A 26,595-nucleotide genomic window follows, 5' to 3' on the forward strand; every position below is an offset into this window, starting at 1 on the left:
TATCACGTTTCTCCACAAAGACAACATCAGCAATTTGGACAAGGCAATTATTTGTGATGTGGGATTTCAGGGACCTTGAAGTTCTGATCCCTTCCTCCTAAATGCCAGCGAGCTTCCCAGTCATTGTAATAACTTGTAACACTCCACACACTTCCAAATGCTCTGTAGGTGGCTGAGAACCTTTTAACAGGTATAACCGGCTCCAAAGACAGTATTTCAGCTACACTTCAGCCCTCAAACATTTACTTTCAGTTCCTGAAATGGTGGCCTGGAAACTTATCACGGATCTAACAGACAAACTTTAGGTTTTAAAGTGTTTGTTATCTCTGAGATGAAAACAATTTTAAAAAGCAAACACCTGAATTATATATAATTGATTAAACATGGCATTTATCTCCTTTCATTCATTTTTGTAATGAAGCTTTACCTAGCTCTCAGAATCTCTAAAATAAAAAGCCAGAAGTGCATAGTGACAGATTCCAACTGTTGGGTAACCACTCCTCACTTCAAGTCTCTCCTCTCCCTATCAAAAAACAAACAGAACCGAAAACCAAAACCAAACAAACCCTATAGAGGGTAAGAGCAGTTATTCTAAACTAAAGTTTTAGACTATTGTGAAGGTTTGTTTGTTTGTTTAATTAATATTCAAATGGATGTGGGGGAGGATGAGACTATAAATAAATCATAGTCCCTTGAAAGTTAAATTCCTGGGATTCCAAGGACCATTACCAATAGCAACTTTTATAACAAAGTTTTTCCACATATTCTTTTTGCAGATGTGCAAGATACTTCACTTTCCACAGATTTTCATATCCGTCAACCAACCTGTGAACATTTACAAGTATGTGACTTCAACAAGTGCAGGGATTGCTGACTCTTGGGTGGCACTGGATAAACTATCAATGAGATGGACAGAATAGGTCCTTTGGGTAGATGGAGTCTATCCAGGCCACTTTAGGTTTGAGGAGAAAGGGGGATGCTCAGGTTTATTGAAGTTAGTTTATATCTCCAGAGCACCTCCTGCCAGAACTATGCTACCAGTCTTGGATTGTGATCTAATGAAATTCTAGAAAATGACCATACTTTAATGAAATTCTAGAGAATGACTGTATTTTTTCCCTATTCAAAACAATTCACATATCACATTTATAGGGTATTTCCTACTCTGGAGGCAATCTATTATAGAGGATAGGACTCCAAGCAATAAGTTCGATTAGCAATACACGACTTCAAGTATAATAAGTAAAAGCAGGAGTGGCAGGTTTGGTGGGAATCTGGTCAAATAGAGTAGGATGGGGATAATTATTTCCTAAATGAACTAAGACCTAATCCAATCTCTGCTTCCAAGCGTATCTCTGTAGACAAAACACATCGGCATTACAACACGTTACTTAGTTTTCATGAGGGTCACATTTCATTTATTTCCCCTTTTTTTTTTTTCAGATATTTATTGGATGTCAAAATTATCTTGTTAGTTTGATGCAACCTGGCAAAGGTACTTTACAAATGTATATACTTTTTGGAAATGTGACCAAATTGTGAATGTCCGTCCAGCTTTTGAATAATAATAGTGAACTACTGAGAAATAATTATGAGACATGTAGTCCATTTTTATATTCAATATGCCAATTATTTATCAAGAGGAGACAAACAGGATTAAAAAAGAAGTAAAAATTAAAACAATTCATACAGAAAAATGTCACACTTTCTTACCTGAAATATTTTAGTGCTTGGGCTTCTTATTGAATTTGGTCTTGGTAAGATGAGTTGTGTCTTTTTAAAGAAATAAGCAGTCTTCAGTGTTTTTATAGCATTGGTTACTACAGAAATTATACTTCTTTTACTTCTTGTCTTGAAGGGTGAACAAAATAAACAAACTGAAAATACTACAATGAATGGTAAATGATGAAAGATTTACAGTACAAAAAACAGTGTAAAAAGGAAGACAAGTTTAAATATTGTTGTGTAAGAAAGTGAAGAAAATAATACAAGAATGAGAATAAGTAAAATGATAGGCTGGAACATCTGGGAAGGTAAATGCAAAGACAAAGAGAAGAGTTAATTAATAATAATCTTTAAAACTTAAATTCACATCAACTAATTTAAGTATTCATTCAACTTAAAAAAGAACCCCCACCCTCCCTTAAGCCTATATCTATAAAATCTGAAAGCCTAATATTATACATAGCACTTTCTCTCACTCTAATTTCTATTATTTTCCCTAAGGGTATAACTGAATACATATCAAAATTCAACAAGTTTTATCATAAAACGATATTTTTCATAGCAAAGCGGAGCAACATGCAAGATAAATAAGCGATAGGGCTGCAATGTTTCTAGCTGTACCAACAGGCAGTTAATCTAAAACCATGCTTCTGTACATAAACTGGCTTTTAAATGTCTTGCGTGTCTTAAAAGCCATGCATGCTGTTGTACTTCCGTGGGTTCTCCATTGGATACAGGACACCAGGCTTGCCAGAGGAAACAGCATTGCCTGTTTTGTTTCATAAATTATCTTTCATGTGGTTAACTCTGACAAAATGCATTGGTCTTTAAATGGCCACCATACCTGGCCAAAGCAGCTCAGTCCAATTCATCTGGTGTGCCTCTACAAATCAGGATGGAGGAAAAATGCTGGTTTTCCCTGTTCTGGAATAGTTACTATTTCTCTGAATTAGTGTTGCCTTCAAGCTACCGTATAGACTCCTTCCCCAGTCCTGAGATTCTCCACTATACAACTGAGAGTGATTTTCTCTGGAAATAATGATCATGTTATTTCAACTTATGGTAAAAAAAAAAAGTGGCTTTCATTTGTTCCTTTCCCGGGGGTTGTAGACAGAAAATCATGTCTCTTTACCACTGGTTTCTACATTTACCAGTAGTTATCCATCAGTTCTGTTTTATTTAATTAAATTAATTTTTTTATTGAGACAGAGTCTCACTCTGTCGCCTAGGCTGGAGGGCAGTGGTGCAATCTCGGCTCACTGCAACTTCCCTCTCCCGGGTTCAAGTGATTCTCCTGCTTCAGCCTCCCGAGTAGCTGGGATTACAGGAGTGCGCCACCACAGCAGGCTAATTTTTGTATTTTTGGTATACATGGGGTTTCACCATGTTGGCCAGGCTGGTCTCGAACTCCTGACCTCCTGCCCTCTTTGGCCTCTAGGATTACAGACATGAGCCACAGTGCCCTGCCATCAATTCTGTTTTAGTTTTATTCTTTCTTTTTTTTGAGACAGGGTTTCACTTTTGCCCAGGCTGGAGTGCAGTAGTGCAATCACCATTCACTGCAGCCTCGACCTGCCTGGGCTCAGGTGATCCTCCCACATCAGCCTCCGGAGTAGCTTGGATTACAGGTGCATGCCACCACACCCAGCTAATTTTTCATATGTTTTGGAGAGGCGGATCTCGCCTTGCTGACTAGGCTGGACTCGAACTCCTGAGCTCAAGCGATCCACCCTCCTCGGCCTCCTAGTCTAGTCATTTTTTTAAAATCCTAAACTCAATATGGATCTTGGCTCGAAAACCACATATCAGCAGTTAAATATTCCTATTCAGAACCATCTTGCAGTTCATCTGCTAGCAGAGTAACAGAGAAAAATATTGACCTTCTAAAATAATAATGTGCCTCAAAATCCTTTACTCTTTCCACAACAATTGAGGGTAATGGTGTTAAGTTTTCCTTTTAAACAGAACAGAGGAAGAAATGGTGACTACGTGATGGAGTCACAAAAACCTCAGCCCTGCAGAAGGACAGTGTGGAAGAACTGGTGGGCCGGCCGGGGGTTTCAGGACCCAGCGCGGCCCTGAGCCGGGGCTTCCCCTCAAGCGGGGCGCAGCAGTCCGGGCGCCGAGACGCCCGCCAGGGACGCGGCTCCACGGGCCAGCCTGGCCACCGCCGTGGCTCGCAATAGGCAGAACTGTACCTGACTCACGGAAATGGGCTCCTCGGCGCCGCGGTCGTCCGCAGACTTGGGCACCTCGAGGCGGTCGATGAAGGTCTGCAGCTCCTTGCGGAAGGCCTTCATCTGCGCGTTGATGCGGTAGAGCAGCTCGTGCTCGCGGATGCGGCTGCCGTCGTCCTCCTCGTCCATGAGTCCGAACAGGTCCCCGTTGGCCACGTAGATGCGCGCCTCGGTGATGATGGTGCTCGTGTCGGCGATGAGCCGGTCGATGGTCTTGCCCAGGCGCTCGGCCTCCGAGCGGATGTCCTTCATCTGCTGCCGATCGGAGAAGCTCTTGGGCCAGGGCCCGGGCGCCGGGTAGAAGGAGCGAGTGGGCGTGAGGCAGCGGATGTTGCGCACCTCCTCCGAGTCGCTCTCGCCGCCGATGGGCCCTTCGCGCTTGCGGTGCGGCGGCCGCGAGTCGTCGTCGCTCTCCTTCTTGCCCGCGTCGCTCTCGGCGTCGCTGTCGCGGGGGCTGCCGCGGATGCCCAGGTGCGAGGCCAGGTCGTAGCGCTGCATGTTGGACATGAGCACGCGGTTCTCGTACTGCAGCTGCATGACCTTGCCGCTGAGCTCGTTGATCTGCAGGCGCGCCGCCTTCAGCTCCTCCTGCAGGGCCTCGGTCTTGGCGTTGTCGTGGTGCCGCGCGCTGTCGTGGCCGCCGGACTTGTACTTGTACTTGTTGAGCTCCGCCGTGATGCGCTTGTTCTGCTCCTCCAGGTCGGCCACGTTCCTCCGCAGCAGCTCAGTCTCGTCTTCCACCAGCTGCAGGTGCTGCCGTAGCTCCGACAGGGATTCGCTCTGCTCCCTCATGAGCGGGTTGGCCGAGCCGTTGAAATCATCGCCCCTAAGGTCGTCCAGTTCCGCCTTCAGGCCTCTGTTCTCCACCTCCAGTTCGACGATTTTCCTGCCCAGGATGTTGGCTTCTTCCTCCACCAGCCTTAGCCGTAGCTTGAGCTCGGCCTCTCTGGTGCTGGGAGGGCCTCCGGCTTCTCCTTTGGGCAAAGGACTGTCCAGATCCCCATAAAAGGATCTGTACTTCTGGAGCTCGTGTTCAAATCTGTCCTTTTCTTTATCAATCTTGGCCATTTTCTTTCTCATCAAAGCGGCTTCTTCCTTAACAAACTGCAGCTGGCACTTCAGATCTTCATTGTCCTCCTCATTTGGGGGAAAAGAGGGAAAAAGATAGGAGATCATTTTTATGTAAATCAAGGAAACAACCAAAAGAGGACACCTGGAAAAATAATTTCTTTTTCTTGCAATCCAGATTTAATGACAGAGAAACAGAAGCAGATACTGTGTATTTTCTTCAGATCACTTAAATTCTCTGGCAAATTAAAGATTAGAACAGTGTTACATACTGGAAGCAAAAATGAAAAGGAATATGAAAAGAGAAAAACTGGTCATCACTATTCAGAGATTATTATATGTTGTAACTGCATACAACTGTTTGGTAATCATTTCAGCAGTGTTTCTTTTGTTTCATTATTGCAGTAATAAATATAAAATCTGTTCAAGGAGCATGTAGTTCATATGCATTCGCTGCCACTTTTTTGTCACTTACACTGAGCCAAGTGCTGAAAAGTGTTTTACAAACATGAACCTAATTTAATATTCAGAGTAAACTTAGGAGTAGGTATTACAGTTCCTGGTTTAAAGATGTTCAGTAACTGTTCGAAGGTTACACAGCTAATGAATAGCAAAGGACAAAGGTGAAATTTGAATCCAATTCTGTCTGAAACGAATGCTCAGGCTCTTGATTTCTGTGTCACTTAGGAAATAATCTGCCCCCTGTTTTTATTCAAAGGAAAATTGTTTTAGAGGCCTGTAAGTCAGGAAATTTTGACACTGGAATGGTCCATCCAAGGAGAAACTGTTAGGTTTTCCATCTGGATCACATTTAAAATAGGTTGTACTCCCATCAGTCTGAAATGGATAAAGTTGGTTCAGCCTGGCAAAAGGATAGCGGAACTGTAGAAGTTCTTCTCACACATTCTTACGACAACCTCAGAGCCCAATCATTAACTAAATTGAAAAGTACAAAAGGAGGAATGGAAATCTTTCTCTGAGGGATATTACCGAAGCATGTTATTATGTCTAAGGACATTTCTCCCAAGGACAATTTCTCAAAATTCTCTTTTAAGTGTGTACTTTGATCCAATCATGTAACTTCTGTGAACTTTGGTTTCTTCATTATAAAAACAAAAATAAAAATTCTTTCCTTATCCAGTACTCTAGATAACACAGATCAGTCATCTGTGTTTGAGATGCATTCTGGTAAAGAAGGAGCAACCACTGGTGAGAAGGTGAGGAGAAGAATGAGCTTCTGCCAGAGATGCTCAGTAAATACTACACAGAGCCTTTGAGATGGAAGAGATGGAGAACAGGGCACAGGTCTCCTGTCTTCCTATTTACTAATGGGAATATGAAGCGTTTGAGAGCTGCTGGGTGTGCAGAGCCTGAACATTCCATTCCATATAGTATTAAATACTTATATCAGTCCTTCAAGATAGGTGATGCTATCTCCCCTTTACCGACAGGAGAGATTTATTAACATTGCAGTGCACAAGTTAATAAGTGACAGAGCACAGTCTATATTCTGGCTGAGTCCCAAACTCATATTCCTTCCACTGCACATGCTGCCTCTAGAAAAGAAGCATAAAAGAAAAAAAAAATAGAGCAATGTGGTAAAATCGAAGAAGTAAGATGTGTTACCTTGTACACTTTCCTCTAGAAGAAGTTTAGAAGAAAGAAGAGAAGGACTACCAGAAGAGATGAGAGAGCCTTAGCAGCATCCAGGGAGGACTGAAGAGGGTATGTCATGGAAAGCTTTGATGGAAGCTTTTTTGAGGATGAGACCAAGGACATGTTACAATGTTTTGGATCACATCAGAGGACTCAAAGATGACCCTGAATTTTTGAGTTGAGGGGTCTCATTGGATTGTATGGCCAATAGCAAGGATAGAGAATGAATAAAGAGGAGCATTGCATTTAGATCACTTTTAAAATAGGATGTACTCCCATCAATCTGAAATGGATAAAGTTGGTTCTGCCTGCTGAAAGGATAGTGGAATGAAACTTACAGAAGTTCTTCTCATGACATTCTCATGACAACCTCAAAGCCCAGTCATTAACTAAATTGAAAAGTACAAAAGGAGAAATGGAAATAGTTTTGTGTGAAGAATGTGGGTTTAAGGTTTTAAGAATGCTGTCTGTGAGGTGTTCCAGTGGAGGGATACAGGGTGGAAACATTCATCAACAGTCATGTAGAATCTCAGGCTCATGATTAGATTACTAAGATTACATCTTGGCACTTAGAGCTCAGGTCTAGAAGTGAGGACGTGTGGATGAGATGTGTAGAGGTGATGGTTGAACCTATCATAATAGTCACAGACACAACCAATGAGGAGAAGAAAAGAAAGGGAGACAGATGGCCGGGCGCGGTCACTCATGCCTGTAATCCTAGCACTTTGGGAGGCTGAGGTGGGTGGATCACGAGGTCAGGAGCTCGAAACCAGCCTGGCCAATATGGTGAAACCCCATCTCTATTAAAACTACAAAAATTAGCTGGGCATGGTGGCATGCGCCTGTAGTCCCAGCTGCTCGGGAGGCTGAGGCAGGAGAATTGCTTGAACCTGGGAGGCGGAGGTTGCAGTAAGCCGAGATTGTGCCACTGCACTCCAGCCTGGGTGATAGAGTGAGACTCCATCTAAAAAAAAAAAAAGAAAGAAAAGAAAGGGGAGACAGGTAAGAAATAGTCAAAGGTTTGGGAGGGGAAATCTAAGGTCATGTAGGCCAATAATTAGAAACAATGTTTGAACAGAAATATGACCAACAATGATATGCTACAAGGGGTGGGTTATTCATGCCTCCCCTTTTTAGACCATATAGGGTAACTTCCTGATGTTGTCATGGCATTTGTAAACTGTCATGGCACTGGTGGGATTGTAGCAGTTAAGGTGACCACAGATCACTCTCGTGGCCATCTTGGTTTGGTGAGTTTTAGCTGGCTTTTTTACTGGAACGCATTTTATCTGCACAAATAAATGTCAAATATGCTTTTACATAGGCTAGGTTTTATTTGACATGCAAGAGTAGATGAGACTGGGAAGCCAGATAGGGTTGCATGTGTAGTGGAAGTCCTTGATTGCAAGGCAAGGCCTTTATTTGCTAGTATAGTTGGCATATACTGCAAATTGAATCTAACCAAAACAGCAGTGGGTGTGATACAAGGCACAAACTGAAGCAGAATAACACTTCACTGGGTTATATTAAGCAAATAAAGAAGAGAATATCTGATTTGTGTGTATGTAAGCTCTCCTGCCCAAAGGAATGAAAACAACAATTATTTTAACACTTGGACATAGACTGAATATAATAGAGTCATTATGAGGGAAGGAGCTGCATCAAGGGCTAATGGGCATGGTAATTATTTTATTTATTTTAAAATAAATCTTTTCAAGATACAAAATGTGCTAGTTTCTGCAATGCCAAGAGTTTACCACCCTGTATGCCAATATGCCTTGCATCCTGATCTTGTAACCCAACTATTGTAGGCTGCATTGGAAACTTGGCATAGAAATATACATAATTATTGATAAAAAAAGGAGATTGCATGCAAAGTGTCTGGTCCACAGTAATTGAGCAGTAAATACTTTCTCCTATTTTCCACAGTGAAGGGTAGGCAAGAAAAATTAAAATTCTCTGAGGTGTGAAGCAAGTTATTTCTTATTTTTGTGTATGTTGAAGACTCACTCAATTGAAGATACAAATTACATGTGAAGAGGGAAACATAAAGATATGATGATGATGAAGGCCAGTAAGAAATGAGCTAAGCCTGGCTTTCACTTTAAGAGCCACTACTAGAAACTAAATTGCATTCTAACTGATTACATATATTAACTCATTTAGTCTGTACAACAGCTCTCTATTATGATTCCCATTGTATAAATGAGGAAATAGAGGCACTAAAAAGAGTAAGTAATGGGCCCAAGTTCATACAGCCGGTATATGCCAGAGATTTCAACCTAGGCAGCCTGGCCCTAGAACTACAGTTCTTAATTGCTGTGCAGTATCATTTCTCTGTAAATAAAGTCACTGTGCTGCTGAGGAACATGTGAGGAAGAGATCAAAGAAGCTGAAGCAAATTAACAAAATGAAATACAAAGCTAAATGAATAATAGAGAGTTGGACCATATGAAATTGCCACTTCTGTAGATCGAATTCAATAGCATGTTGGCAATTTTGTGTGATTTCACATAGAAAAAGGAGACGGGAGTATTTAAAAGCATGTATTGAACATATGCAGAGTGCCAATCACTAGACACAGATGATTCAAAACTGAATAAGATGGCTCCTGTCTACAAAAATGCCCTGGCTAAGTAGGAGAGATGAATGCATAAACAAGAATTACAATAGAATGGTATATTTTCAGTAACACAAATATGTGGATCGATGGTTTGCAACCTTGACTGAGCATTGGAATCGTGTTATAATTTTGTAAAAATGGACCATTTTATAATTGAGATATCCCATCAGAGATAGCCTGATCAATCTCCTGAGGTGGGTTTTTGAAAAGTGACAGGTCATAACCTCTGAAAATAAATGTGTTGGAAATGATAGCAGAAACTTCATATGCCGCAGTATACTTATAAATAAGGAAGTTTTTGCCCATGAAATAAAAGCTGGTAGATTGCATGGCATCTTGACTTTTGTAAGGTCCCTGACCTCACTGAGAAACTGATTAAAGTTGCGGATGTTTTTGCAGAAAGTTGCCCACATGCATAGCGAGTGGAGGTCCATAAAGCCAAGACTAAACAGTTAAGAATTCCTGCATCAGAGACTATGGTTGAAAAGAATAAATAAACTTTTAACACAGGTAGTGTAAGAATAGGACAAATGTAGATACAGCGTCTACTCCATAAACAAGGTAGGAAAGAAGATTCATGGCAACACGTGAAATGATTCACAACAAAATATTTAGAGTGAGTTGAATAAAGTGACAGCAAAACAGAGTGGAAAAGCTGTAGTGACAGAGTATATTTGGACTTACTAAGGGAACAGAGAGAAAGGTACAAAAAATGATATCATGGTCTTGGCTGTGAGACTCTCTGGGATTCTAAAAATGCTGAGGTCCATACGTGTTCTGGTGCAAGTACCACGAGAAAACAGAGCAGGAACAGAGCAGGTACAGAAAGGAAAAAGGAAAATAATATATAGTTAATATGTTATGCTTTAAAAAATGTCTGAGATCAACTTTTTCAAATTTTGAATATTTAAAATCACTTTAGTTAAATTATCTATCTAATGTGAAAAAATCCTTGTAATCATAAAAGTATACTACAGTACCATAGATTCCAACTGACATAGTTTAAAGGTTAATATCTAGCCAAGTGTTTTTGGAGAGTCATAATGTCAGAGGCGTGTGACCCAGAACAACTACATCTTGAATAGGAGCTGGGTAAAATGAGGCTGAAACCTATTGGGCTGCATTCCCAGATGGTTAAGGATTCTGAGTCACAGGATGAGATAGGAGGTCGGCACAAGATACAGGTCATAAAGACGTTGCTGATGAAACGCGTTCCAGTAAAAAAGCCAGCTAAACCTCACCAAAACTGAGAGTGACCTCTGGTCGTCTTCACTGCTACAATCCCACCAGTGCCATGACAGTTTACAAATGCCATGACAACATCAGGAAGTTACCCCATATGGTCTAAAAAGGGGAGGCATGAATAATCCACCCCTTGTTTAGCATATCAAGAAATAACCATAAAATGGGTAATCAGCAGCCCTCGGGGCTGCTCTGCTTATGGAGTAGCCATTCTTTTATTCTTTTACTTTCCTAATAAACTTGCTTTCACTTTACTCTATGGGCTCGCCCTGAATTTTTTCTTGCACGAGATCCGAGAACCCTCTCTTGGGATCTAGATTGGGATCCCCTTCCTTAACAATAGTGTCATTTTTATCCCAAATGTTTCCTCTTCCATTTTAAAATCTTCTTCATTACAACCATTGGCACCTCTTTTTACCTTGAAAGCAAAGCTAGTCTTTACTGTGGCTGTGTTTCTAAGGTTTTAACAAGCCCATGTTGAGTACATCTTTCAACTTTCATTTTTATTCTTTTGTCTCCTTTCTTTTGCTTCTCCAATCACTGGTATGGAGAATTACTTCATTCCAGGGCTCTCTAAAGATATAACGAGCCTTTCTCTCCTTTCTGACTTCCTTCTGCAACATTCCTTTCTTTACTTTCTCCTGACACTATAGGAACAGCCTTTCTATTGACCTTATTAATTATAAAAGGACAAGATTAGCATCATGAGTATAGTTCTCAAATATAGCAGCGTATAAAGTACGAATGACATTTTTCTGTGTGCTTACAATGTAAAGCAATTATAATAGGGATGTTACGGCTGGCTTTATAAGTAAATATTCTGATTTATACTACCTGTATCTACAGCTACACAATTGATATGCAAATTTGACTTTGTTTTACATAAGGTTATCTGGCCATTATATCTATTTATAAATGTAGCTTGTGATTATATACACTTAGAGGTACTTGATGTACTAGTTGAAATTTTATTTCCACATACCTCTGTGGGAGTCTGTTGAGCCTTTTTTTCAGATTTTGGCAAATCTTTGCTTCCTCTTCTTTTTAAGGATAACTGAAACAAAGCACAAATATATTTAGTTGGATAAACTATAATTTTAATTCAATTTTATGTTTTTAAGTATTCTAGTCTCAAATGACAAAACCAAGACAAATAAAAAGAGTTACTTCAATAATCATAAAAGGAGGAAAAAAAATCCTAAACCAGATAGATTTAGATTTATTTTTACTTTGGACTAGGATACACATCACAGTAGAATGTAGCTGGCAATTATTTAATTTGAGAAATACAGGAAACCTACTGTGAAAATGCAGAAAAACAACAGACAAAATTGATTGTTGACTCAATATGATATATAGTTCAAATGTAAACAAATGCTTGTTAGCATTCCACATCACTGAAGGAAAAAAAGTAAGTTATTATTTCCACTGTTGGGAGTTAGGTTGCTATAAGCTTATGAACACACACTTTCAGTGAACTTATGTAGAATCGGAAGCACTTCATTCTCCCCTCACCACACATCACCCCCTTGCTCCTCCCCGACACGTGCAAAATGATAGGGCAAGGTAGGGGTTGTAGTGAAATGGAGAAGGCATGCCCCATCTCAAGAAGCAGGTGGACCAGCCACAGCTTCAGCTCATTGTGTGCTACAGGAATGTGGGCTTTTACAAGAGAAGCTGGAAATCTGGATTCTTATGTAAAATCTCCCACATTTTACTGGCTGATCCTAATTAAAATTCAAACTAACACTTCAGAAGTCAAAGAATACACAGCTAGTGCCAAACTGTTTCAAGGACAAGCATTATATGATCTCTGGTGCTCAGTTCCACTTCTCACACCAATATAATAAGAAGTGTCTCTGTATGTAAACAATAATTATCCATATGTATGTCTACCATATACTAGACATTGAGGGGGAGACTCAAAGTTCAATTACATACTGCATCTACCATTAGGAGGCTGAAACTTAGCAGGGGAGGAGACAGAGAAGCAAACAATTACAGTGCAAGTTGATAAATGCTATGCTTTAGGTTCTGTGAAGCAGGGGTTTTGTTTTAGTGTGGCATCACCACCATAAAAATAGTGCTTGCCACATGGCAGGTGGTGAAAAAATACTTGCTGAACTAATAATGTATGAATACCAAATACGAGGTTCTGAGGTCAAAGAGAAGGACGGGGTATAGACTGACAGTAAAAATAGGAAAGCCTTTTCCAAAGAGGAGTCTTCATAAATTTGCAAAGAAATGAAAATTAAATTCTTCACATGTTAATTTCTAACGCATATACACTGTTAAGTAAAGGCATATGTTCAAGCACAGAAGGCAGGGGAATACTTTGATGCAACTGCTTTCATTCAGTATGAAACTGAAACTACAGAGACAAGTGAATAGCCCACGTGGTTATTAATTTCTAGTTCTTTACAGGAAGAAGTTCTTTCTGTTGCTTGTATAATCTTCTTAGAAAGGAAAGCTTGGGGACTGACTCACCATAACCAAAAAGTAATTTAGGAAGTAATCAACAAAATAGTCCCAAGAATACCAAGAATAAAGTGAGCTGAACTAAGAAACCTGGAACATTCTAGGTAGGGGCTACCTACAAGAAGCGTTAAATTTGTTTCACTAAATACTTATTGAATGCTTGTATTTGAATTCGCTCAATTATATGTTTATTTAGTGACTACCAATGCACTTCATAAGATACCTGTGACACAATAATAATAAAACCAATGTGATCTTTGCTCTTTTGGGGGTTCTCAGCTTACTTGGCATGATCTGTTCAGTCTGGAATTCAACACAGTGTTATGAAAGCAATGATAATACAAGAACAATATTAACTGTCACTGAGCCCTAATTCATGTCAACCCCTTCACATACATTATCTCAGCTAATTTTTAAACACTCCTTTTAGCCTCACTTTGCAGGTGCCGAAACTAAAGTTTACAGGGGTAAACAGAAGTAGATGAATACATTATCAAAAGCATCAGTTATCTCTGTGCTCCTCAGAACAGCATCATCAGTGTCACCCAGAAAGCTGTTGGAAAAGCAAATTCTTGAGATTCATCCTAGACCCACTGATTCAGAAACTCTGAGGATGGGGCCCAGTGATCTATGATTTAATAAGCTAAAGTTTGCAAATGTCTAAAGTTACTAGTTGGTAACAATAACTTCAGACCTTGACCCAAGTCTTTCTGATATCTAACTGTTAGCTATTAGATCACTAAGGAGAAAGACTTTATCTAATCTAGGGCTAGAGATGGTGTGGGGAGCTAGGGATAATTTCCAAAAGGAGTAGCATCTTATCTAGAATCTGGTGCATGAGTAGTCAGCCAATGGAAGATGAAGAGGAAGAAAAGGGAAAAAAAAGGCATTCCACATAGAAAACCCATTTCTGGGACAAATTCCATATGGGTGTTACAGAGTGAGAGGAGAGGAGTGACATGAGATTTGCTGGTGGCATAAGTCAGATCTTGAAGGACATTGAATAAAGATTGAATTTTATCTTATTCAGGTCAAATTATTTTGCTAGGGTCAACTTGGAGCACTAAATGCTCCTATTGAGCAAGAAATGTCATAATTAGACTGTCATAGAGACATACAAAGACACAATGGTGGCAGTACAAATGGCTGTGAGATAAAGAGATGACATGCAGGGATTTCGAGGGAAAGTATGTTCTAGTTCTGGAAATGATTTTTGGTCTTTGTGTTTCATTCATTTCATAGGTATTTAGTTCCTGGTCTATATGTGGTACTGTATATATGCCAAACACATATGACTAAGAAATATTGTACTCTTTCCCCAAACAGCTAACTGTTTATAATGATGAAAAGGATGCAATTAGCAAAAACAGTGGGCAGAACTAACTCAGGGCAATAAATAAAGAAAAAGGGACTGAGAGGGCAAAGGAAGAAGCTCTAATTCCAGATCTGGGGAATCAGAGAAAATCATCCAAGAGAACTGACTTTTGAAGGATATGCAAAATTTCAACAGAAATAAAACTGAACAAACTGTTGTAGGAGTAAAGATATAGAGGAATGAATGTGCCTTTCAGATGCACTAACTCCTGAAAAGAAGTGATGGAGGTAGGGCCACTGTAGAGATGGGGTAAAAGAAGATGCAGAAAAGATTAAGGTCAGCTTGTGCAGCTGAGAAATTTAGACTTTATCCTGTGGGCAATGTTAAAATGAGACCTCTAAATTAATATAAGAGTAATGCTGAAATTAGGGCATTCTTTCCTAAGAGACATTTTCTATTTTGCTTTTATTTAAATATCACTCAGGTGGGGTGTTAAGCTCAAATAAAGCTCTGAAGTAAAGCCTTCCACTTGAATAAAGATACATTAGCTTTCAGGTGCCTTTAGGGCTGCTAGTACGTGTAAGTATCACATTTGCATTTTCAATAAATATTTCATCATATTTTCATATTCCAGTAAGTTTATATCAACTTTCTGAATCCTATGAAACAAAGATGAGGCATTTCTATGGATACAGAAAGTTAGAGAAATAATGTGAGTCCAAGTAGTCCTTTTCCTGTGAGGATGAAACTGTGTAACCTCCCCCCTTGTCATCCTCCCCCACCATCATCCACTAAATCTTGTAACCTCTGCTAGGGGAGCAGTTGGGGAGGCCACAATGAAATCTCAGATTTTCATATTTGCTGGCAAAGCAGGCACTTCTCTAGATGGTTCTCTAGATAAATATGTTGAAAACATTTCTTGTCCACTTCTTAATTCTTTACATTCCCAGCCTCAGTTTGTCCAAAAGAGGCTGCTGTTCTTTCTGATCATGAGAAGGCCAGGAATTAGAGAGTTTTGCCAGTAATTATTTTTGCACAGCAATGATATAAAATGGGTTGTTTGTTTTCTAAAAATGTTTTGAGATTACCTTCCTTTTCTCAATTAAAATTTACTCCACTTAGTATGTAGCATCTTTATGTTTTCAGCAATTAAACCACAGAGAAGAATGTACCTAACATGTTACCAAAAGACATATTATGCATATAGAAGTCTCCTATGCTGTTGATAAAATTAAAGAGAGATTCATTTGTATGGTAATTAAATCAAGAAGGAAACTATAGAGACATTAATATTTAGATTTTTTGAGCCCTAAATATGTGTCATGCACTTTTCTCAGCACTTTATATGTATCTACTCATTCAGACTGACAACAGACTAATTGACACCATTGTCTGAAGCACACAATGGATTTATCACTCAGCTAGCTAGTGTTAGAACCAGGATGCAAATTAGCCAGTTTCAGAGTTCCCACTTTGAACAACTACATTATACTGTTACTTCGACAGAAAAAAAGGTGCAATTTAGATAGCAGGCTTATATTATTTCTGAGCATATCCTTTATGATAACAGAGCATGACAGCAAGGTTTGGGGTACTAGGTTACATATAATGACACATGTGCAGAAGTTTTAATATTTTCAACATAGGGATCAGCAGAAGTGACATACATCACTTACTGGTTCTTAAATCAATCTGTAAATACTGTGACTATAGTGTAACACTGGGAGGGAGGCCCAGGGATTGCCTGCTGGAAGGAAACTGAAAAAGGTAGAAGCTCTGTCTCCAACTTGTCTTGGAAGGGGACAGAAGGGGCTCTTGTTCCTAGAAGTCTTCCTCTTTTCCTTCTATTACATCCTTGACACTTACCCAGACAGACTGGCAGAGGCAGAACAGGTGAAGTGCCCAGAGAGCTTGCTTAGGACCACATTCACTCTCTTCCCTAAAAGGGTGAGGCAGGATCCCAAGCTTCATACTAAGGCACGATCTTAAGGTCCAGAGGGGAATGTGGGTGAAGAAGAGGCACATGCCAGGGTGATCAAGCTGTGTCATTCTGTGCAAAATCTTTCAGTGGCTTCCCATCGCACTGAGTCAGAGTCATGCTTTACTAAGGTATACCAGACCCTGACTACACACTAGATTTATTCTGGTAACGTTTTATAAAGACTTGACCAGATTTCAACCCAGACCAATTAAAACAGATTTTGGGATTGGGCCCAGACATTTTTTCAAAGCTCCCAGAGTGACTAGAATGTGTAGCTGGTTCTGTCAACTACCAGCCCACTCTATGTGGTCACCCCACCCCCCATTCCCACATCCCAAACAAGCCCTTCAACCTCATCTCGCACCACACTCCTCACTGCTTTCTTTGCTCTAGTGTCACAGGCATCCTTGCAGTTCCTCAAACATACCAAGTATGCCCCTGTTTGGGGCCTTTGGACTATGGCTTCCTCTGCCTGCAACATTCTTCCCTCATATACTCTCATGACCCACTTCCATAGTCTCTTCAGGGTCCCTAATAAGAGAGATCTTCCCAGGCCATTTCATATCAAAAAGCAAATCCTTCCACCATTCTCTTCCTTTGCATATTCCTTGTCTTCCTAATTCTGCTTTTTTATTTTTCCCCATAGCTCCTCTAATCTCACCAACTGACTTGTATATTTGTTTGTTTCGTGTCTGTTTTCTCATTCTGCAATGTGAGCTCCACAAGAGCAGGCTCCTAGAATTGGTCTCTGTTATAGCTCCTGCTCTTGGAAATATACCTGACACAAAGTGGTTGTTCAGTCTATGTCAGTTCAATGAGGAAACAGCCACTCTAGCTTTATTTCTTGCCTAGATTTGTTTTGGAAGTGTTACTAAAAGTTGATAAATGATAAAAACAGGTAAACAAAAGCCCATTTGAAAAGGTCTACTTTAAAAGTAGACCTTTAAAATGCTGGAATATAAAATGGAAAGAAGCTGGAAAAATAAAAATGTCTTAGGCTTTTCAACAAAAAGACTAAAGAGTGAAAATTGTATGAGCTGAAAAGTATTTAAAACAGGACATATCACATATAGCTAGCCCTCTGTATCTACAGGTTTCACATTTGCGGATTCAGCCAACCACAGATTGATTTTTTTTTTAAGTACAACAATAAAAATAATGCAAACTTAAAAATGATACAGTAAAATCACTATTCACATAACATTTACATTGTATTATGTATCATAAGTAATCTAGAGTTGAAATAAAGCACAGGCATACCTTGATTTATTGAACTTCACTGTATTGTACTTCACAGAAACCACAATTTTTACAAATTTAAGGTTTGTGGAGACTCTGCATTGAGCAGGTCCATTGGTGCAATTTTTCTAAAAGCTTGTGCTCATTTTGTGTCTCTGTGTTACATTTTGGTAATTCTCCCATTATCTCAGACTTTCTCATTATTATTATATCCATTATGATAATCTGTGATGAATGATCTTTGATGTCACTCTTTTAATTGTTTGGGGGCACGATGAACTATGCTGATATAAATTGGCTAACTTAAATGTTATGTGTGTTCTGTCTGCTCCACCAACTGGCTGTTCTCCCATCTCTCTCCCTCTCAGGCCTATTCCCTGAGACACAACAGTATTGAAATAGGCCAGTTAATAACCCTACAATGGCCTCTAAGTTTTCAAGTGAAAGGAAGAGTCATATGTCTCTCACTTTAAATCAAAAGCTAGAAATAATTAAGCTTGGTGAGGTAGGCATGTCCAAAGCCAAGATAAACCAAAAGCTAGGCCTCTTGTGACAAACACCTAGGCCTCTTAGCCAAGTTGTGAATGCAAAGTAAAAGTTCTAGAAATAAATTAAAAGTGCCACTCTAGTGAACATACAAATAATAAGAAAGCAAAACAGCCTTATTGCCTATACGCAAAAAGTTTTAGTGGTCTGGATAAAAGATCAAACAACCCACAACATCCCCTTAAGCCAAAGCTTAATCCAGGGCAAGGCCCTAACTCTTCAGTTCTATGAAAGTGAAGGAAGAGAGGTGAGGAAGCTGCAGAAGAAATGTTAGAAGCTAGTGGGCGTTGGTACATGAGGTTTAAAGAAAGAAGCCATCTCCATAGCACAAAAGGACAAGGTTCAGCAGCAAGTGCTGATATAGAAGCCGCAGCATGCTATTGGGAAGATCTAGGTAAGATGGTTGGTGAAGGTGGCTACACTAAATAATAGACTTTCAATGTAGATAAAACAGCCTTCTCTTGGAAGAAGATGCCATCTAGAACTTTCATAGCTAAAAAGGAGAAGTCAATGCCTAGCTTCAAAGCTTCAAAGACAGGCTCTCTTGTTGGGGGCCAAAATAGCTGATAACTTTAAGTTGAAAGCAATGCTCATTTACCATTCTGAAAATCCTAGGGTCATTAAGAATTATGCTAAACCTATTCTGCCTCTGTTCTATAAATGAAAGAACAAAGCCTTTATGACAGCATCTCAATTTATAGCACAGTTTACCAAATATTTTAAGCCCACTTTTGAGACCTACTGCTCAGAAGAAGGGATCCCTTTCAAAAGATTACTGCTCATTGATAATGCACTTGGTCAAACAGGAGCTCTGATGGAGATGTGCAAGGAGACTAATGTTCTTTCCATGCCTGCTAACACAAAATCCATTCTGCAGCCCACAGATCACGGAGTTAACTTTAATTGTCAAGTCTTATTATTTTAAAAATGTACTTTATAAGGCTATAGCTGCCAGGTAGTGATTCTTATGATGAATCTGGGCAAAGTAAATTGAAAATCTTCTGGAAAGAAATGGCATTCTAGATGCCATTAAGAATATTCATGATTGGGCCAGGCGCAGTGGCTCACACCTGTAATCCAGCACTTTGGGAGCCTGAGGCGGGTGGATCACGAGGTCAAGAGATTGAGACAATCCTGGCCAACATGGTGAAACTCCGTCTCTACTAAAAATACAAAAATTAGCTTAGTGTAGTGATGCGTGCCTGTAGTCCCAGCTACTCGGGAGGCTGAGGCAGAAGAATTGCTAGAACCTGGGAGGCAGAGGTTGCAGTGAGCTATCGCACCACTACACTCCAGCCTGGGGGACAGAGCAAGACTCCATCTCAAACAAACAAACAAACAAACAAACAAACAAACAAAAACACCAAAAAAAGAATATTCATGATTGATTGGAGAAGGTCAAAACATTAACAAGAGTTTGGAAGAAGTTGATTCCAACCCTCAGAGATGACTTGAGGGGTTCAAGACATCAGTTGAGGAAATAAATGTGGTGACAATAGCAAGAGAACTAGAAGTATAGCCTGATTGTGACTGACTTGCTGCAAGCTCCTGATACAACTTTAATGGATGAGGAGTTGTTTCTTATGGATGAGCAAAGGAAGTGATTTCTTGAAATGAACTGTATTCCTTGTGAAGATGATATGAACTTTGCTGAAATGACAACAAAATGTTTAGAATATTCCTTAAACTTCCTTCATAAAACAGTGGCAAGGTTTGCAAGAATTTATTCCAATATTTTAAGAGATTCTACTGTGGGTAAAATGCTGTCAAACAGCATTGCATGCTACAGGGCAATCTTTCATAAAAGGAAGAGTCAACTGATGTGGCAAATCACATTGTTGCCTTATTTTAGGGAATTGTCATAGCCACTCCAACCTTTGGCAACCACCACCCTGGTCAGTCAGCAGCCATCAACATCCAGGGAAGACCCACCATCCAACCAGATGATGACTCGTTGAAGGCTAAGATGATCCTTAGGATGTTTTAGCAATAAAGTATTTTAAAATTAAGGTATATACTTTTTTTAGATATCATGCTATTGCACACTTAACAGACTACAGTATAGTATAAACAACTTTTACATGTACTGGGAAACCAAACAATAGTGTGACTTGCTTTACTGCCGTGGTCTAGAACAGAACCTGCAATATCTCTGAGGTAGGCCTATAAATGGGAATATGTGAGTAGACCAGCCTGGGCAATATGGTGAGACTTTATCTCTACAAAAATTTTTTAAAAGTTAGCCAGGCATGGTGGCATGCAGCTAGTCCTAGCTACTTAGGAAGCTGAGCCAGGAGGATAGCTTCAGCCCAGGAGTTCGAGGCTGCAGTAAACTATAAACCCACCACTACACTCCAACCTAGGTGACCCTAGACTCCAGCAAGACCCTGTCTCAAAAAAAAAAAAAAAAAAAGATGGAGTCTACTTCTGTACCTCTTCTAACTGAACTGGCCTTGTGACTTGCTTTGACCTGTAAAATCCGGTGGCAGAAATGGCATGCTGGTTCTGAGCCTACCCTTGAGAGATTGTACAATTCTGCTCACTCTCTTGGAAATCTGCTACCCTGTGTTTTAAGTCTGGGCTGGCCTGCTCCATGAAAAGTCATGTGGCCCAGATGCTCCTATTGCCCTAGTGAACAGCCAGTTAATCCTCAATGCAGAGCCTTCTAGCTGTTAGCTGACCATAAATACATGCATGGACCTACCTGAGACCAGAATGGACCACAGAATTATGAGCCACATAAATGTTGTTTTAAGCCACAAAGTTTTGGGATGGTTTGCTACACAGCAAAAATCCACTGACACATCTACCAAACATTCTTCACCACTGGGATTAAAAAATACACTAGGCTAATAAATTTAGTTCAGATTTATAAACAATATCCTGTATTCAAATTCCATAAAAGCGAAAAAAAAAAAAGAATGTAAAAGGCTAAGAGGAAGAGTTGAGAAGGTTATCAAACACAAGAAAAATAAAGCTTAATGTATTTTCCTTGTTTTTATTTCTCCCCTGCCTTTGCCACTATTTTGATTCCAGAAATTTTTTTTTTTAAGACGGAGTCTCACCCTGTTGCCCAGGCTGGAGAGCAGTGGCCCGATCTCGGCTCACTGCAAGCTCCGCCTTGTGGGTTCACGACATTCTCCTGTCTCAGGCTCCCTAGTAGCTGGGACTACAGGCACCCGCCACCACACCCGGCTACTTTTTTGTATTTTTTTAGTAGAGGCGGGGTTTCACCGTGTTAGCCAGGGTGGTCTCAATCTCATGACCTCGTGATCCACTCGCCTCGGCCTCCCAAAGTGCTGGGATTACAGGCGTGAGCCACCAGGCCCGGCCCCCAGAAAAATTTTTTAATGAAACTGAGCTTAAATAAATTATTTTTAAAGTTCAGTTTTCCAGTTCTAAATTTCAGATGCCTCCCTTAATAATAGCAGGTGTTCAATTAGCACCAAAGGTATATATGAGTTAAAAGCTAATAAATTTCATCCTAACATTTAAGCTTATTATATATATATGAAGTGTTTCTTCTATTTGAACTTAGCTTTTATTCTTCATTTTTAGGAAGAAGTGATATATACATCTTCACAATGCCTTTATCTATGCCTCTGATTTATATTTGTTCATCCCACCCTTAGTTTTAGCAAACTTTGTTTATCATTCTGTTTCTGTAGTGTTTCTAGGCAAGAGAAGAAAAATAACTTTAAATTTTCCAAAATTTCCTACTTATGTAAATTTACAGAGTTGAAGCACAAATACAAGGTGAACTAACTATACCCAGAAAAATCTCAATTTTAATTTAAGGATTCAATTTTCCAAACTTACAGTGATAGTTTAAAAAGCCAGACTTTAGAAAAGAATAGAGAAGGGAAGAAAAGAAACATTATTAATTCATTGATTCTAATAAATAATGTTGGAAGATATGGGAAGGAAAGTTGACTGGCAATTTAAATCTGGAAATTGTTTCCAGAAGGTAATAAATTTTAAAAGTCCTGGAATTTTCACTTTGACTCCCTTCTACAGATGGTCATAGAGGCACATGTCAGAGGTGAGGAGGTATATCTGGCATAGAGATGTTTATGTCATGAAGGCAGAGACCTGAATTTGCCAATAAATCAGCCAGCCCTCTTCTGCTAGACAGCTAAACCCTTTCTCCATCCCATAAGGCCAGGTACCGTTCCTATCTTCTGAGTTATGAGGCTGCCAAACTTATTTCATCCCATCTCCAGTGAATGCCTAAATAAAAGCACATTTTAAAAGCTGAGAAAACTATTTTTCTGCTCTAAACACTGATACAACGCCAAACTAAAATAGCTGTGATCATGGTATTATTTTGTTTCATTTTTTAAAATTAAAGAATCCAATAAATTTTCCTTTTCCTAGTTCCTCTATTCTTTTCCCATGTGATAAAGTAGATATCTACAGCAGAGGTCAGATTGATGGCAGATTTATGTGAATTATTTATTGTTAAGGAATATTATATAATGAGTCAATTTGTAGAGCATACCCTTGAACCAGGCTACCAATAAAAGAGGAAACTTTTAAGTCTTTTTCAGTGTGAGAATCAGAATTATCTTCACAGGGCCAAATAGGTTTGCATGGCCCTTCAATTGTACAGTGTCTTTTTAAGCCATTCTTTGGTGCCAGGAATTACTTTAGAACATATCTGCCCTTTTCCTAGTGTATTATTTGGTAATAATGCTTAAATGTCTTCAAATTGGAACCCATGCTTTGTAACTATTAGTGGCATTAAACATTAAAATGGCAAAACTGCATTTACTTTTGCACCAACCTAAGAGTACAGTGAAATTTAGGTACGTCAGAAACTTAGAAAGTAAGATGCTGAACTTAACTCTAGAAAATCTAGGAGAGCTTAAAAACCATGGGATATCAGAAAGAAGAAAAAAAAATAGAGGCTTCTCTTGTTAATGGGATGTGGTTACAACAGAACTGGAGGAAATAGCACTGATAAAAAAAACTGTAATAGTTGAGGCCTACAAGATCTTTGTGAAAACATCCCCTTTAAAAGTCAGGTTAGAACTCCATATGGGCTGCCTTGCATTATGTAGTTCATATCATATGATCAAAATATTTCCTGGATCCTTAGGAAGAACTGGCCTCTGTATTTTCTAAGCTTCTCTGGGATTCATCAAGGGACTCAAGGCTACTGCTGAAGTAGTTTATGATAAAATTAACTCTTTCATCATTGTAGAACCTTCTTTTGGAGCAGGGTATGGATTATTAGAGGGTCTGTCAAACTGCCAATAATAAACTGATCACAAAGCAAGACCACCTTGCTTTAAAAAATCAAAGCCAACATGGTAAGTGCTTCTTTAATATATCATGTATTATACTTGGTTGGCACCATGCAAAAGCCTCATAGAACTCCACCCAAGCAAATGGATTTAAGACTGGGATATTTCTCAGCTTAGAGTTTTAAAAAATCTGAGAACCTGGTGGCTCACGCCTGTAATCCCAGCACTTTGGGAGGCCGAGTCGGGCAGATCACGAGGTCAGGAGATCAAGACCATCCCGGCTAACACGGTGAGACCCCGTCTCTACTAAAAATACAAAAAAGTAGCCAGGCATGGTGGTGGGCGCCTGTAGTCCCACCTACTAGGGAGGCTGAGGCAGGAGAATGTCGTGAACCCAGGAGGCGGAGCTTGCAGTGAGCCAAGATCAAGCCCCTGCACTCCAGCCTGGGCGACAGAGCGTGACTCCATCTCAAAAAAAAAAAAATATTTTGTATCTGAGATCCACAGTAAAGATATGTTTATTAAACTATGGATGACAACAACAAATGCAGAGATGTATTCTAATTTACTCTTGTTAATGGATTGGCTTCTAACCATCATTGCACTGAGTAATTAAGACACTTAGAAAATTATGTCTGGGTAGTGACCACAGTTCCTTAAGGCCTTTGTTTATAATTCAGGCAAAGAAAAAAAGCTGTGGCCAACATTTATAAGGTGAAAGGATGAGCTGTTCAGTCTATTCTACACTGCATCTCAACCCGCTTTGAACTCATTAATGCAGTGAAATTAGCAACATTGTTCTATCAGGATTAGAATCTTGTAAGAAATATGCTTGAATGTGCGATCACAAGATGGCAGGACACTAAGGGGTGGACATTGCATGAGTCTTTTAAAATTATTCTTTACACAATTACATATTGAAGACATTTCATAATACAAATTTAAAGGTCAGAGTATTCATTAATTTCCAAAATGCACTGAAAGGATATAGAAGCACGTTTCTGACGGTAATTCCTAGACTAGGTTAAATGTGATAGCCCACAATTATGCTTTAAAATTTTTGAAATTAGTTACCAAATTTAAAAATATAAACCATTTACATTTGAAAAATCCAAATTTCCAGTTTCACTTGAAGAATGGGTAAAGTTGGGTCTAGATTATGGCATGGCAACGCTGGGTTAAATTGAATATTAAGACATACACTCTCGGCTGGGCATGGTGGCTCACGCCTGTAATCCTAGCATTTTGGGAGGCTGAGGCGGGTGGACTGCCTGAGCTCAGAAGTTTGAGACCAGCCTGGACAACATGGTGAAACCCCATCTCTACTAAAACACAAAAAAATAGCTTGGGGAAATAAATGCATGTACACAAGAGCATGAGATACCACTGCCATAGGAATAAAATATTCCACATATTAATGAAGTTAAGGAAAGTAATCAAAGATGAACCAGACTTATTTCCTAAAGTATTATTTTTTAAAGAAAATTTACCCTGTTCATATTGTTACTCAAATTGACAGAATTCTGAGTTAATATAGTACAAAGCTATCATTTACTTCTGATTAAAATATATCTGAAGGCCAAGACAAAAATGTAAACACAGTAATATCAAAAACTAACATGGTAGTCAAGCATTAACCAGAATCTGACAAAATTTTCTTTTAACAATAACATCAGTGGAATTCAAACAAGAAATATAAGCTATCTAATGTATGGTCTTCAATGTCTGAAACAGAAGGATTGGACATGCAGACCAATAAAAACTAGAAATCCTGTTTCTTAAAAGGCTAAATGTAAATTTGCCATATGACCCAGCCATTCCAATCTTAGGTACATACTCAAGAGAAATAAAAACATATATCCACAAAGGACTTGCACAGTAATATTCCTAGCAGCATTGTTCATAATCACCAAAAGTTGGAAACAACCCAAAATTCCACCTACTGGTGAGTGAATAGATAAAATATGATATTTGCCCAATGGAATATTATTTGGCAATTTACAAAAGGAATGAACTATGGATACATGATATGACACAGATGAATGAACAGATAAAATACGATATTTGCCCAATGGAATATTATTTGGCAATTTACAAAAGGAATGAACTACGGATACATGATATGACACAGATGAACTTGAAAAACACTATGTTAAGTAAAAGAAGCCAAACCTAAGAGACCACATACAGTGTAATTTCATTTATATGAAATGTCTAGAAAAGGTAAATTCATAGATAAAAGAAGTAGATTAGTAATTGCCTGGAGGTAGTCAAAGGGAAGGAAGAAATAGGAATTAACAGTAAATGGGCATGAAGAATCTCACTACTATGGTAATTAAAATGTACTAAAACTGACTTATGGTCATTGTTGCACAACTTGGAAGTTTACTACAAAATCACTGAATTGTACCATTGGAAATGGATTAATTATATTACATGTAAAATATGATTCAACAAAGTTATTTAAAAAATCAATCAGGCAGCTAAAACTTCTGCATCCCAATCATATTTTCCCCAGTATATGCATAAGTATTGCACAGACAATACTGTAGCTCTTTGTTGGTTAAATATTCAAACAAGTAGGAATTAGGCAAGGAAAAAGAGCTAGGTGACTAGCTGTGCAATGAATCATGAGATATATTCTTTCCTTATCCAAACATTCAGGGGAAGAAACATAGGTAGAAAAGACTTGGGAGCACCCGTGTTGAGGTTTATTGTTTTTCGTATATTAAAGGTAGTTAAAGAACAACTACAAACTTCTTCAAATATTTCTAAGATATGTCTCCCTCAGAGTCAGTGTACCTGAGTGCTGCAGTAGCAGCCTTTCCTACTTCAAACAGGCCACAACTAGCTGAATGTTTACTATCATCAGTAATTGAGCTGGAATTGTGCACATCAAGCTCTTCTATACTTTGGCTCTGAGAAGGGGCAACTAATAGCAAATGGATAGTGAGAGAAACTAAGAAAAAAAGCCACACAGTGAGTATCTAAAGCCAACATTGAATCTATAAAGAATGTTTGACATTCAATGATGATATTTTCTAAGAGAAAGAAAAAGGAAAAAAGAAGATAAAATTGCATTGAGTCAAAACAAATCAATGAGGGAAGGATAGTCTTTTTGACAAACAGTGCTGGGGCAATTCGAGATCCACATGCAAAAAGATGAATTTAGACTCCCAACTCACTCTATACATGAAAATGACTCAAACTGGATTGTAGATCTGAATGTAAGAGCT

At 39.1% G+C, this 26,595-nt stretch overlaps 1 protein-coding gene across 2 annotated transcripts in view; it reads right to left on the reverse strand.

The window, feature by feature from the left end:
• Positions 1 to 1,713: 1,713 nt before the first annotated feature.
• MTCL3 (MTCL family member 3) overlaps positions 1,714 to 26,595 on the reverse strand; it is a 46,258-nt gene continuing 21,376 nt past the window's right edge. The window contains exons 5-7 of one of the 2 annotated variants that reach the window (XM_054491661.2): positions 11,534 to 11,605; positions 3,924 to 5,099; positions 1,714 to 2,025 (exon numbers count right to left, since the gene is read on the reverse strand). In XM_054491661.2, coding sequence (XP_054347636.1) covers positions 1,915 to 2,025; positions 3,924 to 5,099; positions 11,534 to 11,605 — 1,359 coding nt within the window. In that variant the 3' untranslated portion in view covers positions 1,714 to 1,914. The remainder of the gene's footprint in view (positions 2,026 to 3,923; positions 5,100 to 11,533; positions 11,606 to 26,595) is intronic. The other variant, XM_063666565.1, reaches the window with a different exon arrangement.

This window comes from Pongo pygmaeus, chromosome 5, assembly GCF_028885625.2.
Source record: "Pongo pygmaeus isolate AG05252 chromosome 5, NHGRI_mPonPyg2-v2.0_pri, whole genome shotgun sequence".
Taxonomy (NCBI): Eukaryota; Metazoa; Chordata; class Mammalia; order Primates; family Hominidae; genus Pongo; species Pongo pygmaeus.